This window comes from Macrotis lagotis, chromosome 7, assembly GCF_037893015.1.
Source record: "Macrotis lagotis isolate mMagLag1 chromosome 7, bilby.v1.9.chrom.fasta, whole genome shotgun sequence".
Classification (NCBI taxonomy): Eukaryota; Metazoa; Chordata; class Mammalia; order Peramelemorphia; family Peramelidae; genus Macrotis; species Macrotis lagotis.
The window spans coordinates 216,283,879-216,298,421 of NC_133664.1; the positions used below are offsets into that span (position 1 = coordinate 216,283,879).

At 34.2% G+C, this 14,543-nt stretch overlaps 1 protein-coding gene and 1 pseudogene across 9 annotated transcripts in view; one reads left to right on the forward strand and one right to left on the reverse strand.

Annotated features, from left to right (window-relative positions):
* The window catches only part of IRAK4 (interleukin 1 receptor associated kinase 4), a 69,099-nt gene that overhangs the window by 40,458 nt on the left and 14,098 nt on the right, over positions 1–14,543 (forward strand). For all 9 annotated transcript variants that reach the window (XM_074194868.1, XM_074194866.1, XM_074194867.1 and 6 more), the window contains 3 exons: positions 8,211–8,320; positions 8,827–9,010; positions 13,221–13,283. In XM_074194868.1, the coding sequence (XP_074050969.1) occupies positions 8,211–8,320; positions 8,827–9,010; positions 13,221–13,283 (357 nt within the window). The remainder of the gene's footprint in view (positions 1–8,210; positions 8,321–8,826; positions 9,011–13,220; positions 13,284–14,543) is intronic.
* Positions 294–1,680, reverse strand: LOC141493462 (complement component 1 Q subcomponent-binding protein, mitochondrial pseudogene; annotated as a pseudogene).

Genomic DNA, 14,543 nt, shown 5'->3' on the forward strand with positions numbered 1-14,543 from the left:
AAATATATGACCTATACAGCAGAAATAATTAGAAGTATAGGAAAATGGAGTCTATAATGATAAATCTTACTAAAGAAGCAAAAGAGAGAACAATTGATTAGAAATGAAAATAGACAGAAGTAAAGGAGAAATACATAAATTGGAGACCAAATTGTTATTTCTCCATTTTTTTTTTTAGGTTTTTTGCAAGGCAAATGGGGTTAAGTGGCTTGCTCAAGGCCACACAGCTAGGTAATTATTAAGTGTCTGAGGCCGGATTTGAACCCAGGTACTCCTGACTCCAGGGCCGGTGCTTTATCCACTGTGCCACTTAGCTGCCCCTCTCCTTCATTTTTAAAGAACACCAGTGACATCGTAGGTGAAGAAGAGATGCACAGAATCATGGAATTCTAATGGTAAGGGAAAAATCAAGACAACTCTCAATGGTCTAGGATGAAGTGGATGACCATGTGGTCTTTGATTTAGAAAAATTTAACTCTCATTTATGCCAAAAAACAAAACAAAACAGAAACAAACTACAAAATAGGCAAAGAGGGACTTTATTTTTTTTAGTAACAAAAAAGTAAGCATAACATATACAATGAGAACTTTAAGAAACTTTACCAGTAAATATTGATAAAAGCAAGGATACCCACTCTTCATGCTATTATTTGATATAATGCTGGAATTTTATTTTTTGGAAGGGTCTAAGCAGTTTTATTTTCATCATTCTGTGGTGGTGTACAAAAACACTAGGAGAGCAAGCAAATAAAAGTGGGTGAGGAACATAATTGATATTTATGTCTGCCAGTATTTTAGCTGACTTTCCCATGATAGCTTCTAGATGTTCTAGGTCCACATGGTCTTTCTGCCTCAGCCTCCCTACTGACACTTGACAAAGCCTTTCAGATCTTCCAGGAAGTTGATGCATGCCTGGTGTTTGAGGGCTGTGCTGAGCTCAATGAGTTTATCTGCAAATGTGTTGTCCACCCCTCGGTCAGCCAGGATGTCCATCAGGTGGTTAATACAGGGCCCAGTCCAAGGAATCTGTGTTCAATGTGTAATTGGTATCCTTCCAGTCAGATTCACTGGTGGGTTGAAAACTCACTTCCCGGATGGAGAAAATGTCATTCTCATCCTCTTCTTCCTGTCCGACCTCATCCTCTGGATAGTAGCAGTCCAAGACAAGGGCCTTCTTGGTATTGTCCTTCTCAACTTTCACCACAAAGTTTGGGGGTTGACGTAAGTTCAGGGTCTTGCTGTTCTTGGGCTTTCTGTCCCTCTGGTGGCTCATCATCAAAGGTCAGCGGGATACTGTTGTTAATATTGAATGTGACTGTGATCCTCTCCCCAGCTAATCTCTGGAATAGCTTGGCTTCTTTCTGTTCCTTGTATGTTCAGTTCCCAATCTCCGGACATCTTGGGGAGAGATTTGTGTTTCTGGATTTTCCTCTCCTCTTTAATTTCATCTGTCAGAAATTCAGCAAAGGCCTTGTCTCCCTCCGTGTGGAGGCCCCTGCAAGTGCACGAACAGAGCCCGGGCCCACTTGGGGTGGCTGCAGCAGGCAGGGATGTGCAGGGCCTGGTCCGGTGGCCACTCCTCCCAGGAGGCTTCGGAAGGCACGTGGTGCGGGCCACAAGGGCGGTGGGCACAGGGCCCGGGCCGGGGCGCAGCAGCCCGGGTAGCAGCAGTGGGGCCATGACCGACACACGCGCAGGGGGCAGGGAGCGGAAGCTGGAATTTTTATCAGTAGTAATAAGACAAGAAAAAGAAATTAAAGTCACAAAGAAAATACTATCCATTTTTTTGCCGAAAATTTTAGAGAAACAGCAAATATTAACAGTTGCTTCACCAGTTTCAGGTAACAAAATAAATTAAAAAATAAATAGCATTTCTATATATTAACAACAAAAATTGGTATTGGAAATGGAAGCCCCATGCCAAATAACCATAAAAATGTATATTTAAGGATCAGTCTACCAAAACTCAAAAGTAAAAGATTTGTTTAGATTCAATTACGAAATGTCTCCTTAACGAAATAAAGAATAACGTAAATAGGTGGAAGAATATTTAGTTCTTATGGCTGGGCCATGCCTGCCATAATGAAAATTACAATATTATCAAAGTTAAATTATAATTTTAATACTATACTGATTTTATTACCAAAGAGATAATTTTATTAAATTTTGTAAGAATAAATTTATTTTGAAAGTTAAAGATCTAGAATATTAAAAAAATGATGAGAAGAGGTAGGGACAAAAGTAGAATAGCACTTCCACACCTCAAACAATATTATTAAGCAGCAGTCTTCAAAACCATGTGGTAATGATTAACAAATAGAGGTGTAGATCAATGGAATAGACTAGAAAAGGGAAATATTAAATAACTGGAAAAATTTACTTGGGTAAGAACTTCTATTGATTATAAAGTGCTGGGAAATTGGAAATCAATTTGGCAGAATTTAAGCTTAAGATTATGTGGTGCTGTGAATAGAGTGCAGAATCTAGAGTCAGGAAGACCCAAGTTCAAATGTTCTCTGATATTTACTGGCTGTGTGACTCTGGGTAAATTCCTCATCTATAAAATGAACTGGAGAAGGAAATGGCAAACCACTTTAGTATTTCTCCCAAGAAAACCTTCAGAAGTCATAAAGAGTCACACACTACTGAAATGATTGAACAGTAGCATAATCCAATAACATTTATAGGCATCTAAGTAGTGCAGTGGATAGAGTGCCAGCACTGGAATGAGAATGACCTTATTCAGCCTTAGACAACCAGTTATGTGACCTTGGACAAGTCATTTAATCTTGTCTGCCTCATTTTCCTCATTGTAAAAATGACCTGGAGAAGGAAATGTATCTTCACCCCACCCCCTCAAAAAAAAAAAAGATAAAAGCCCAAATGAAGTCCCAAAAGTTGGGACACATCTAATTGACTAAACAACAGAAAATTTTAGAACAACTAGATAGTACAGTGGATAGAATGTCTGGGCTGGACTATCAGGAAGATTCTTTTTTGAATTCAAATCTGGCCACAGATACTTGTATGATGTCACTAGTTATGTGACTCTGGGCAAGTCACTTAAACCTATTTGCCTCAGTTTCTTCATCTGTAAAATGGACTGAGAAGGAAATAGCAAACCTCTCCAGGATCTTTGCCAAGAAAACCTCAAAAGGGATCATGAAGAGACATGAATGAAATGGCTGAAAACTAAAACAATATCTTACATAATGTTTTACAATATATTCTAATGCAAATACATACAATATTTCTAATGGAAAACACGACTATGTTATTAAACTATTCATAACTATTAGCAGATATTATTAATCAAAAGATATCATTTACAAAAGATGAAATATATGACTTATGAAACTGAAAAGTTTCTGTAGAAACAATAAAACAGTTACAACAAAAATGGAAGTATTCAGCAAGTAATCAAATAGAGGGAAATCTTTGTATAAATTCCTCTGATGAATGTTTGGTATGCAAACAAACATTTAATAGGTATTAAGACAAAATTCCATTCCCCTTAGTTAAATGAAATTAATAAATAGTTCTCAAAAGAATTACAGATTATGAGGCATGTAGGTGGTGTAGTAGATAAAGCACCGGCCTTGGAGTCAGAAGTACCTGGGTTCAAATTGGTCTCAGATACTTAATAATTACCTAGCTGTGTGGCCTTGGGCAAGCCACTTAACCCCATTTGCCTTGCAAAAACCTAAAAAAAAATTACAGATTATGAACAGTCATTTAAAGGAATACTTTAGGGGCAGCTTGGTGGCACAGTGAATAGAGCACTGACCCTGGAATCAGGCAGACCTGAGTTCAAATCCAGCCTCAGACACTTACCTGTGTGACCTTGGGCAAGTCATATAACATCATTGCCTTGCAAAAAAAGAATTCTCCAAATCACTAATAATAGTCTTTCCTTTTACACCCTAAAAGTTGACAAAGATAAGAAATGGGATGTAGGAGTGGTTGCGAGATGATAGGAACATAGGCATTTTTGGCAAAGCTGGTAGTCAGTATAACTATATTGAAAGCAATTTGGAGTCATGCAAATAAAGTGGTCCATGTGCTTAAACCTAAAAATTTCATCATTGGATAGAGCACTGGCCTTGGAGTCAGTAGAATGGGAGTTTGAATGTGGCCTCAGAGACTTGACTCTTGTGATCTTGGGCAAGTCACTTAAACAGATTACCTCCCATCCGGAGCCATCTGCTAGATATCCTAATTTATATCTGGTCACTGGACCCAAATGGCTCTGGAGGAGAAAGTGAGGCTGATGATTTAGCAGAGCACTCTCCTCACTCAGATTCAATTCACATGCTTGTCATGGCATTACCTCCCTGATGTAGTGACTTTCTTCAAAAATGAAGGACAAATATTATTCTCCAAAGAAGCCATTGGAAAAAAGTCCTTCAAATGTAGAATGGAACTAAAGGAAGCTGATGACTTTGTGAGAAATCAAGAAGCAATAAAACAAAATCAAAAGAATGAAAAATGAAGAAAATGTGAAATTGCTCATTGGAAAAACAACTTGATCTGGAAAACAGATCCAGGAGAGATAATTTTTTATTAGTATTTTATTTGTTTTCCAATTATATACAATAGTAGTTTCTACCTATCATTTTTTGTAACATCATTTTTTGTAACATTTTGAATGTTAGTTTTACTCCCACCCTCCCTTTCCTCCCCTTATCCCCCCAAAGAAGGCAGTCTGATAATCTTTACATTGTTTCTATGCTACATGTTGATCGAAATTCAATGTGTTGAAAGAGAAATCATATCCTTGAGGAGAAAATAAAATATTAGATACAGCAAAATTATGTAGTACATAAGAGACTTTTTTTTAAAAATTGAAGGTAATAGACTTTGGACTCTGTTTAAACTGCACAGTTCTTTCTCTGGATACGGATGGTATTCTCCATTGCAGGTATTCTAAAATTGTTCCTGATTATTGCATTGCTGGAATGAACAAATCCATTAGGGTTGATCATCAACCCCAAGTTGCTGTTATGATGTACATTATTCTTTTGGTTTTGCTCATCTTGCTCAGCATCAGTCCATGGAAATCTTTCCAGGCTTCTCTGAATTCCCATCCCTCTTGGTTTCTAATAGAACAATAATGTTCCATAGCATACATATTCCACAATTTTTTCAGCCATTCCCCAATTGATGGACATTCACTCAAAAATCTCTGACTTTCTTAAACTATTTCTGCAATACTTGTTTTATTTCCTCAACTTGATAGAAACCAAGTATTCCCCCTGAGGACACTATATTTCTTACAACCTTCTTCACTGGAATCCACTTCTTATCCTACTTCCCATCTCAGTCCCATTTCTTTTTTTTTCTCACAATTTTTTGGTCTATTTGTTTTATATTAATACAATAATTTTGGTTTTTTAGAAAGATTTTATTTATTTTGAGTTTTACAATTTTCCCCCATTCTTGCTTCCCTCCCCCCACCCCCTCAGAAGGCATCCTGTTACTTTTTACATACAGTAATCTTGTTATAAGAAAATGAGAAACTTCAAGAATAGTGAGAGAAAAAAATGTTCTTCAGTCTGTGTTCAGATTCCAATGGCTCTGTCTCTGGGGTGACTTGCCTTCTTTATCATAAGTCCATCAGAGAAGTTGCTTGAATGTTTTTTGCATAGTTGATATCACAAGCTGTATTTCCCTCCACTCTATTCCTCCCCACTCTCATTTATTCTGTTCTCTCTCCTTTCATCCTGTTCCTGTCCAAAATTGTGTTGTATCTGAGTACCCTTTCCCACAATCTTCCCTCTCTTCTATCACCTATTTCCCCCTTCCCTCCCCCAATTCTCCTTTATTCCCTTCTCATTTTTTCTCTAGGGTAAGATAGATTTCTATACCCTATTAAGTGTGTATGTTAATTTCCTCTCTGAGCCATTTCTGATGAGAATGAAGGCTCACTCATTCCCCCTTGCCTTCCCCTGTTCCACTCCATTGAAAAAGCCTTTTCTTGACTCTTATGTGAAATATCTAAGCCCTTTCTTCCTCTCCTTTCTCTTCCTCCCAGTACTATCCTTTATCACCTATTGACTCCAACTTTTTACCATATTATATCATTATATCCCATGCCTTCCTGTGCCTTGTCTATATATGCTCCTTCTAACAGCTCTTATAAATGAGAAAGTTCATATGAGTTATCAATATCTTCTTCCAGTGCAAGAATACAAACAGCTCAACATCATTAAATTCCTCATAGTTAGTCCTTCCAGAAAAGATAATTTAAAAATTATTGGACTACTTGAAAGTCATGACCAAAAAACCTCGACTTCATTTTTCAAGAAATTATCTTGGAAAACTGCTCTGATATCCTAGAAGTAGAGGGTAAAATAGAAATTGAAAGAATCTATTTATCTCTTTCCAAAAGAGATCTTAGAATGAAAATTGTCAGGAATATTATAGCCAAATTTCAGAACTTCCAAGACGAGAAAATATTATAACCAGCCTGAAAGAAGGTATCCAAATATCATGGACCTACAGTTAGGAAAAATCAAGATTTAGTAGCTTCTACATTAAGGGATCGTAGGGCTTAGGGTATGATGAAAAAGAGCTTACATTATAACCAAGAATCAACTACCAAACAAAACTGAAGATCTTCTTTCAGGGGAAAAGATGGACTTTCAATGAAATAGGGGACTTTTAAACTTTCCCGTTGAGACAACCAGAGCTGTTCAAGTACAGGACTCAGGTGAAACATAGAAGAGGGTGGATGGGAAGTGCAAATTATGATGGGATTAATGATGTTGAACTGTTTGTATTCCTGCATGGGGAGATAAAACTGATAACCCCTATAAACCTTACCATTTATTAAAGTAGTTAGAAGGAGCAAATATAGAAAAGGCAAAGGAGGGAGCTGAATATGAAGGTATAATATTTTTAAAAATTGGAAATAATGGATGAGAAAGGAATGTACTGGGAGAAAGGAAAAGTAGAGGTAGAATGGGCTAAGTTATTTCACCTAGAAGAGGTAAGAAAGTTTTTGCAATGGAGTAGAAGGAGCAGGGGAAGGTGAAGGAGAATAAGTGAGCCTTCATTCTCATCGGAAGTGGCTCAGAGAGGAAATAACATACATACTCAATTGGGTATAGAAATCTATTTTTGCCCTAGAAGAAAATAGGAGAGGTAAGAGATGGGAGAAAGGGGACAGAGGGAAGGGATGAGTAAGTGATAGAAGACAGGGAAGATCCTGGGAGAGGGTGCTCAGATACAACACACTTTTGAGGAGGGACAGGGGAAAAGGAGAGAGAATAGAATAAATGGGGGTGGGGAGGAATAGGAGGGAGGGGAAATATAACCAGCAATAGCAACTGTGGGGGAAAAAAATACTGAAGCAGTTTCTCTGATGGACTTTTGGTAAAGAATGCTATTCATCCCAAAGACAGAGCTTGATGGTATCTGAATAAAGACTGAAGTCCACTCTTTTTTCCCTCCCATTTTATTTTTCTTAAGTTTCTCTTTCTTTGGGGGGGAGGGGGGATTATGATTACTTTTATATCCTGACTATTATAGCTACTGTAGCAATGTGAAAAAAATTAAATTAAAATATAATCAGAAAAAAGAAAGCCTGATGATTTGACTTGTCCAATTGAATTATGTTGAAAATGTATTTTTTTAATTTCTCTTTTCTGTTCTAAAAATAAGCTCTATAAATCATTCCTTTCTCACTAATTACTGAGGGATTAATTAACCTGACTTAATGGTAACTTATTGATTGTTAATATTAAATCAATATTTACTCAGAAACTTAGTATCTCAGAATTATTTTCTATTTCAGGTAATTTAATTAAATTTAATTAAATTTGACAGTATCAAAAATATGCAACTTCTTTTATACCTGCCATAGTTGGACCCACTGCTCATTTTTCTATTCGCCTTTGAATTTTTCTGAAAAGGATATAAAAATATTATATTGTTATAGAAGGTTTCAGGATCATATTCAAATTAGACTAAAATGGAAGAAAATATGTTTGTATGCAATTTGATCTTAGATAAAATTTCAGTTTTCATTAGTTTCATCATAGTTGCTTAAACAAAATTTTAACTTTAAGAATTAGACTTTTAATTAGCACTTTACTGGTGAATAGAAATCGCTTATTTCATATACAGTTCTTTTTTTAGCAACCAAAAGTAAATTAAATATTTCTGCTATTTCTTTTCTCCCCCCACCCCGCCACCCCCATTTTAAGGATGGTTCTGCACCACTTTCTTGGCATAAAAGATGCAGAATTGCTCAAGGAACAGCTAATGGCATCCACTATTTACATGCCAACCATCATGTTCATAGAGATATTAAAAGGTAAATGTTTCCATTAAACTTTTTATTAATAAAGTTTTTAAATTTTACTTTTACCCATTATTCTTAAAACATTTTATGTTCCAAGAAAAAAATGATAGTGAAGATATTGGCTAGGATGTTGAAATTATTTTTTTTGAATGTTTGCTCATGATATAAATTATCAAAGAAACTGAGAGGATTTTAGAAGAGGCATTTTAAATACTAGTTTAAAAGCAATCTAGGCCTGTGGTAAAGTTTATATAGAATAACCAGCATGAAATACTTGATTTTTATTTCACTAAGTAAAAATGAAAAGATGGCAACTATTCTAGTTCAACTGTTTTAAATTCTTGGCTTTTAATATACTTTGGATAAGATGAAGGGACGAGATGGTTTCTAAATTCTCTTTTCACGCTAAATACATATTCTTATACTTTGTGAAGTTCAAAATATTACTTAACAGTTATGTAGCCAGTGGTTTTACTTGGTTGGGAGAATTTTATTTGCAACATTTCAATTTTTTCCAGTGCAAATATTTTACTTGATGAGGACTTCATACCCAAGATTTCTGACTTCGGACTTGCACGAACTTCTGCAAAACTTAACCAAACAGTCATGACTAGCAGAATTGTGGGAACGACAGCCTATATGGCACCTGAAGCTTTGCGAGGAGAGATAACACCAAAATCTGACATTTATAGCTTTGGTGTGGTAAGTTTTATGTTGAATTGTTACTAATGCTATTCTTTTTGTTTTGCAAGGCAGATGGGGTTAAGTGGCTTGCCCAAGGCCACACAGCTAGGTAATTATTAAGTGTCTGAGACCGGATTTGAACCCAGGTACTCCTGACTCCAGGGCCGTATTCTTTCTGATTTAAAAAAAAAAATTATTTTGTCCAGATGTGTATGACTAGAAAAAGATCATTTTAACTCTACTTTAACAATGATATGATCATAACTTGTAAAGTACACAAAAGTCTCTTTGTCTTGAATACTTTATAGAGAAAAGAATTAGACCCTGGATATGGCAAGCACTGAAATTGATCAAAAAAAATGAAGATTATATTATAACATAGTTATGACATGAGTCATTCTTGGATTAATGATCTATGTGCAGTCTTACACTGACTTGTTAGAAGCAAGATTAGTTGGTTTAGAGCTAGAAAAAAAGATGAATGATAAAATGTTATGGAGTGTAATTGAAACAATTCAATCTTCATCTGTTTAAGTAATTTCAATTACATATATATAGGGAAAAATGAGAAATAGTAAAAATTACATTGACACTAATTATAATGATTTTATACAGCTTTTTAACTTCTATAAATCAGTTGCCATAAAAAAGAAGACCAAAAGAACCTGGAAAGTGTAAATACTTTTTAAGTGGAGATTAAAGTCAAAGTTACAGCCATTTAGAATATAAATTTGTTTGTAAAATTTACAAAGAAAGATGTTGAAAAATTTTATAAAATCATAAAACAAAATATAAAACAGAAGTAGGGAAGGTAAAAACAAGTTTAGGAAAGCATGGTAAAAGACAGATATGTCAAATCATTCTGAAGTCATTAAAGAATGAAAAAGGAAGGAGGACCACAAACAAGAGAAAAATAGAAAAACTCTGCAAAGACTCTTATAATAAACTATTTTCACCACCAAGGATAGTACCCTTATTATGTATAGACTCATAACATCACACATCATGGTCTCAAATGTAGTCCTCTATAGAGATAGTACAGACTAAAGAAAATAGATCAAGAAAAGTGAGTAAATTAGAATACATACATATATGTGTGTGTGTGTGTGTGTGTGTGTGTGTGTGTGTGTGTGTGTATTAAAATTGTATATGCGGATTTTCATAAAACTAATTAGTAATAACTTTTAATTGTCTTTTGTAAGTTTATAGTATTTTTACTTTTAAATTATTAAAGTTTAGGGGCTGGCTAGGTGGCGTAGTGGATAAAAGCACCGACCTTGGAGTCAGGAGTACCTGGGTTCAAATCCGGTCTCAGACACTTAATAATTACCTAGCTGTGTGGCCTTGGGCAAGCCACTTAACCCCATTTGCCTTGCAAAAAAACCTAAAAAAAATTATTAAAGTTTAAAAACTGACCTTTGGGACATCCTACAATAAGATTTTCATATGGAAAAAATAGTTCAAATCAAAATTTAAAAACCCATATTTAGGGTTCTATTTCACAGCCGTCAGATCAGGTGAATAGGATGGTCAAAGAAGAAAACCTCTGAAAAAAGGTGGAAAAAAAATCTAAGATACTAGATTTTATGCTTTATTTCAGTAATCTTCAAAATTATTTGATTAAAAAATTAGAAGCATTGATCACTGGAATAGATTAGGTAACTAAAATAGAAGCAATCAAACACAGTAGCATAGTATTGGATAAATTATAAAAATCTGAGCTACTTTACAGTAAGACTTCCATATTTGATTAAAATAGCTTTTTTGGGAAATCAGAAAGCACTTTGACCAATATCTCACAACATATATGATAATAAGCTTCAAATGGATGTAATGATCTAAATATAAAACATTTTTACATCAAATTAGTGGTTGCCTATTCTATCTCAAAGAGATAGAATTCTTTTTAGGAGAAGTGGGTTGTTTCTTTTTTTAACTAAGCAAGGATTAGAGGTGATCATGAAAGATGAAATGAACAATTTTGACCAGATAAAACAGAAAGCTTTTGCACAAATAGAATCAATGCAGTTGAAATTAAAATGGAAGGGGCGGCTAGGTGGCGTAGTGGATAAAGCACTGGCCCTGGAGTCAGGAGTACCTGGGTTCAAATTCGGTCTCAGACACTTAATAATTACCTAGCTGTGTGGCCTTGGGCAAGCCACTTAACCCCGTTTGCCTTACAAAAAAAAAAAAATCTAAAAAAAAAGAGAGGAAAAAAAAGAAATTAAAATGGAAGTCATTACCAAGAGAAAAATCTTAACAGAATTATTTCCAGTGAAATCCTGGTATATACAAGACATATAGGAATTGATATGAATATATATGGTATACCAAAAAGTCTTATTGACATTTTAAGCTTTAATAACTTAGAAGTTTAAAGCCTACAAACCTCTTTAAATTGTGAGGTTATTTAAAATTTTTAAATGTTGTTATTACTTATTAAAATTCAACAAAACCAGTATCTTGTGTTATATTTTGTATTGATTTTCAGACTTTGTAAATACTTTCATTAGTTGATGCTCAATGATTGAAAGGATTGCATTTATAATCTTAGTTCTGTGACCATACAAAGAATGAGTTTTTCATAGATAAATGACAGTTTAGATGTGATTCTACAAAAAAAAAAGTCAAGATCAGGCAATCAGGGTGGTCTATGAAGATTCACCAGTCTGAGAAAGGGTCCTTCAGAAACTATCATACATGAAAAAGAATGCCCAATCTTATTAAATTAAAATTGTATATGCAGATTTTCATAAAACTAATTAAAAATAATTTTCAATTTTTATTTTTGTAAGTTTATAGTATTTTTACTTTTAAATTATTAAAGTTTAAAACTATCCTTTGGGACATCCTATAATAAGATTTTCATTTGGGAAAAAATAGTTCAAATCAGATTTTAAAAATCCATATTTAAGGTTCTATTTCATAACCATCAGATCAGCAATAACAAAAGAGAAAAATAGCAATTCCTAGAGGGTCTTTGGTAGGACAGGACACATTAATTACTAGTGTTATTATGAATTGGTTCAGTTGCCTTGGAAAATATTTTGCAACCATATCTAAAAGGTAACTATGACACAGTAATACCACTACTTGGCATAAATCTTCTTTCTATATGTATAAAATTTTAGTTGTTTTCTGATATGACCATCATTGTAAATATGTGACAAAGCAACTATATATACTTTGTGACCCTAATAGTCATAGTAAACAATCCACCACCCTTCTGTGTGACTTACCCAAATGGGGCTCAGATTAACCTGTTGTGCAGAAGAGCCAATTCTAAGGTGATTTTAAGACAGTCCTTGGTCAGAATCTCCCAACTTTAGCATTCTTAGACCTTTGACTTTGTGCTTCTGTCCTCAATTGTGACTCTTCCTGTTTGTGCCATATAGCTCTACTTTCCCTTCTCCTCTCTTCTACTAACTCAATATCACTTCTGTACTTTTTCTTGTGTTATGTTCTGGGATGTAATAAATTGAAAGACAATTGAATCTTAAGTACAAATTCATTCTGAACTCTGAAACTCCAGATATCTTGACCAAGGTCTCACTCCCTATCCCCAGAATTCTCTGACTTATTTTAATGTAATCACCAGTCATATTTTTTCCTAGCACTGTCATTAATAAATAAAAACATAAATATGTCAAACTGAAAAATATGTAATTTTAGGAATATTAATTTTATGAAATTAAATTAAAATTTAAAAATAATATTTAGAAAGGAAATTAACTTTGACTTAATATAATCTCCTATTTTGTTATGGCTAAGAGGAATTTGTTTAATTTTTAACATATTCAACATTATGCTTTTGTGTTGTCAGCCCATTAAGTTAAAATATAGGATTGTAAGATCTCTGAGATCTTGGAAAATATACTGAGGTGTAATTATTTCTGGGAACACAATTGGAGAAGCAAAAATTCCTAAAAACCTAAATAGCAAATTGATATCCTCTCGCTCCACCCATTTAGAAAAAGTACAGAGAATGCTGAATTGATAATTACTTATTAAATGTTTGGGAAGGAGAAAACTAGAGCTGGCTAGGATCAATTTCATTTGACTGGGCAGTATTGTGGGTTATAGAGGTGGCAATCTCTGGATAACATTATTGTTTTAGTATAGTAGAGAAAAAGTTATGTATGAACAAAATCATATTTTATTCTCATTAAACCTTATTGAGTGTTTTCCTAAATATTTTATTTGTGTTTTTTTGTTTTTTTTTCCATAGGTTTTACTAGAAATAATAACTGGACTTCCAGCAGTAGATGAGCAACGGGAACCTCAGTTATTGGTAGATTTCAAAGTTTTAAAAATATATTTCCTTTGTCTTTTAATTGCTAAAATAGACTTCACATAAATATCTTTAATATTTTGCATTGGCATTTGACTCATTTTTTGCAATCCTTTCCTAAACAGTGGGAAAAAAGATTGGTTTAAGAGTCAGTAGTCTAGCCTTCTAATCCTGGCTTTACCAAAAAAAATTTGTCTAACCTTTTGCAATTATTTGGCCTTTCTTTGCTTTATTTCCCTCATCCAATTCAGTTTCCCATTGTCATTTCATTATTTACCTCTAATATTTATAGAACAGAGGGAAAAAATGATTGTTTTTCTGTTTTATGTCCAAGTGGACACTACTGTTTTCACTTTCACAGAACCTAATACTAGAAGCTTTGTCCAACCTGTATGCCTGCAGGAACCTAATAGGTAGACATCTAGATTTTTCTTGAAACTATAGTAAGGAGGAATCTATTACTTACCAAGGCAAGCTCTAATTGTTAGGAAATTTTTCTTTCATTGAACTTAAATCTGCCTCTCTTCAGCTCCTACTTAATTTCTTGAATTTGCCTTTTTATTTTTAACATTTCCCTATACAAAGAAGAGAAAGGGATGACATGAAATCATGAATCTCTATCATGTAGATTTTCTTCTTTAAAATATATATTAAATTTAGAAGTATAAATAACTTGTTCTCTAACTGTATCCCTGTCTGAGCATGTTTCAGCTTCCTTTTGTGTCTTATTAAAGGTTCCACCAGGGGAAACTAGGTGGCACAATGAATAGAACACTGACCCTGGAGTCAGGAGCACCCGAGTTCAAATCTGGCCTCAAGACACTTACCTGCTATGTGACCTTGGCAAGTCACTTAACCCCATTGCCTTGCCAAAAAAAACCCCAAAGTTTTCACTGACACCCATTTTGTCCCCTTTTTAAAATTTCTATCACCATGTTCACACACAAATCCAATTCCCCATCTTCTAAATCCTTTGCTTCTAAAAATTAAATTTAGTCAAGAAAATAGTTAATAATAGTTTTATATATATATATATTTAAAAAATAGGTTTCTGTGTATACAATCTAAAGATTTTTGCCAAGAAGGAGGAAGTGTACTTCTAGTCATCAGTCTTGAAAGTGATTAATCATTTGATCAGAATCCATAAGTCTTCAAAATTATTTTCCTTTATGGTTGTAATCACCATATAAAATTTTCTGTTCCTACTCATTTAACTGTCCATCACATCATACAAGTCTTTCCATCTTTCTCTGGATCACT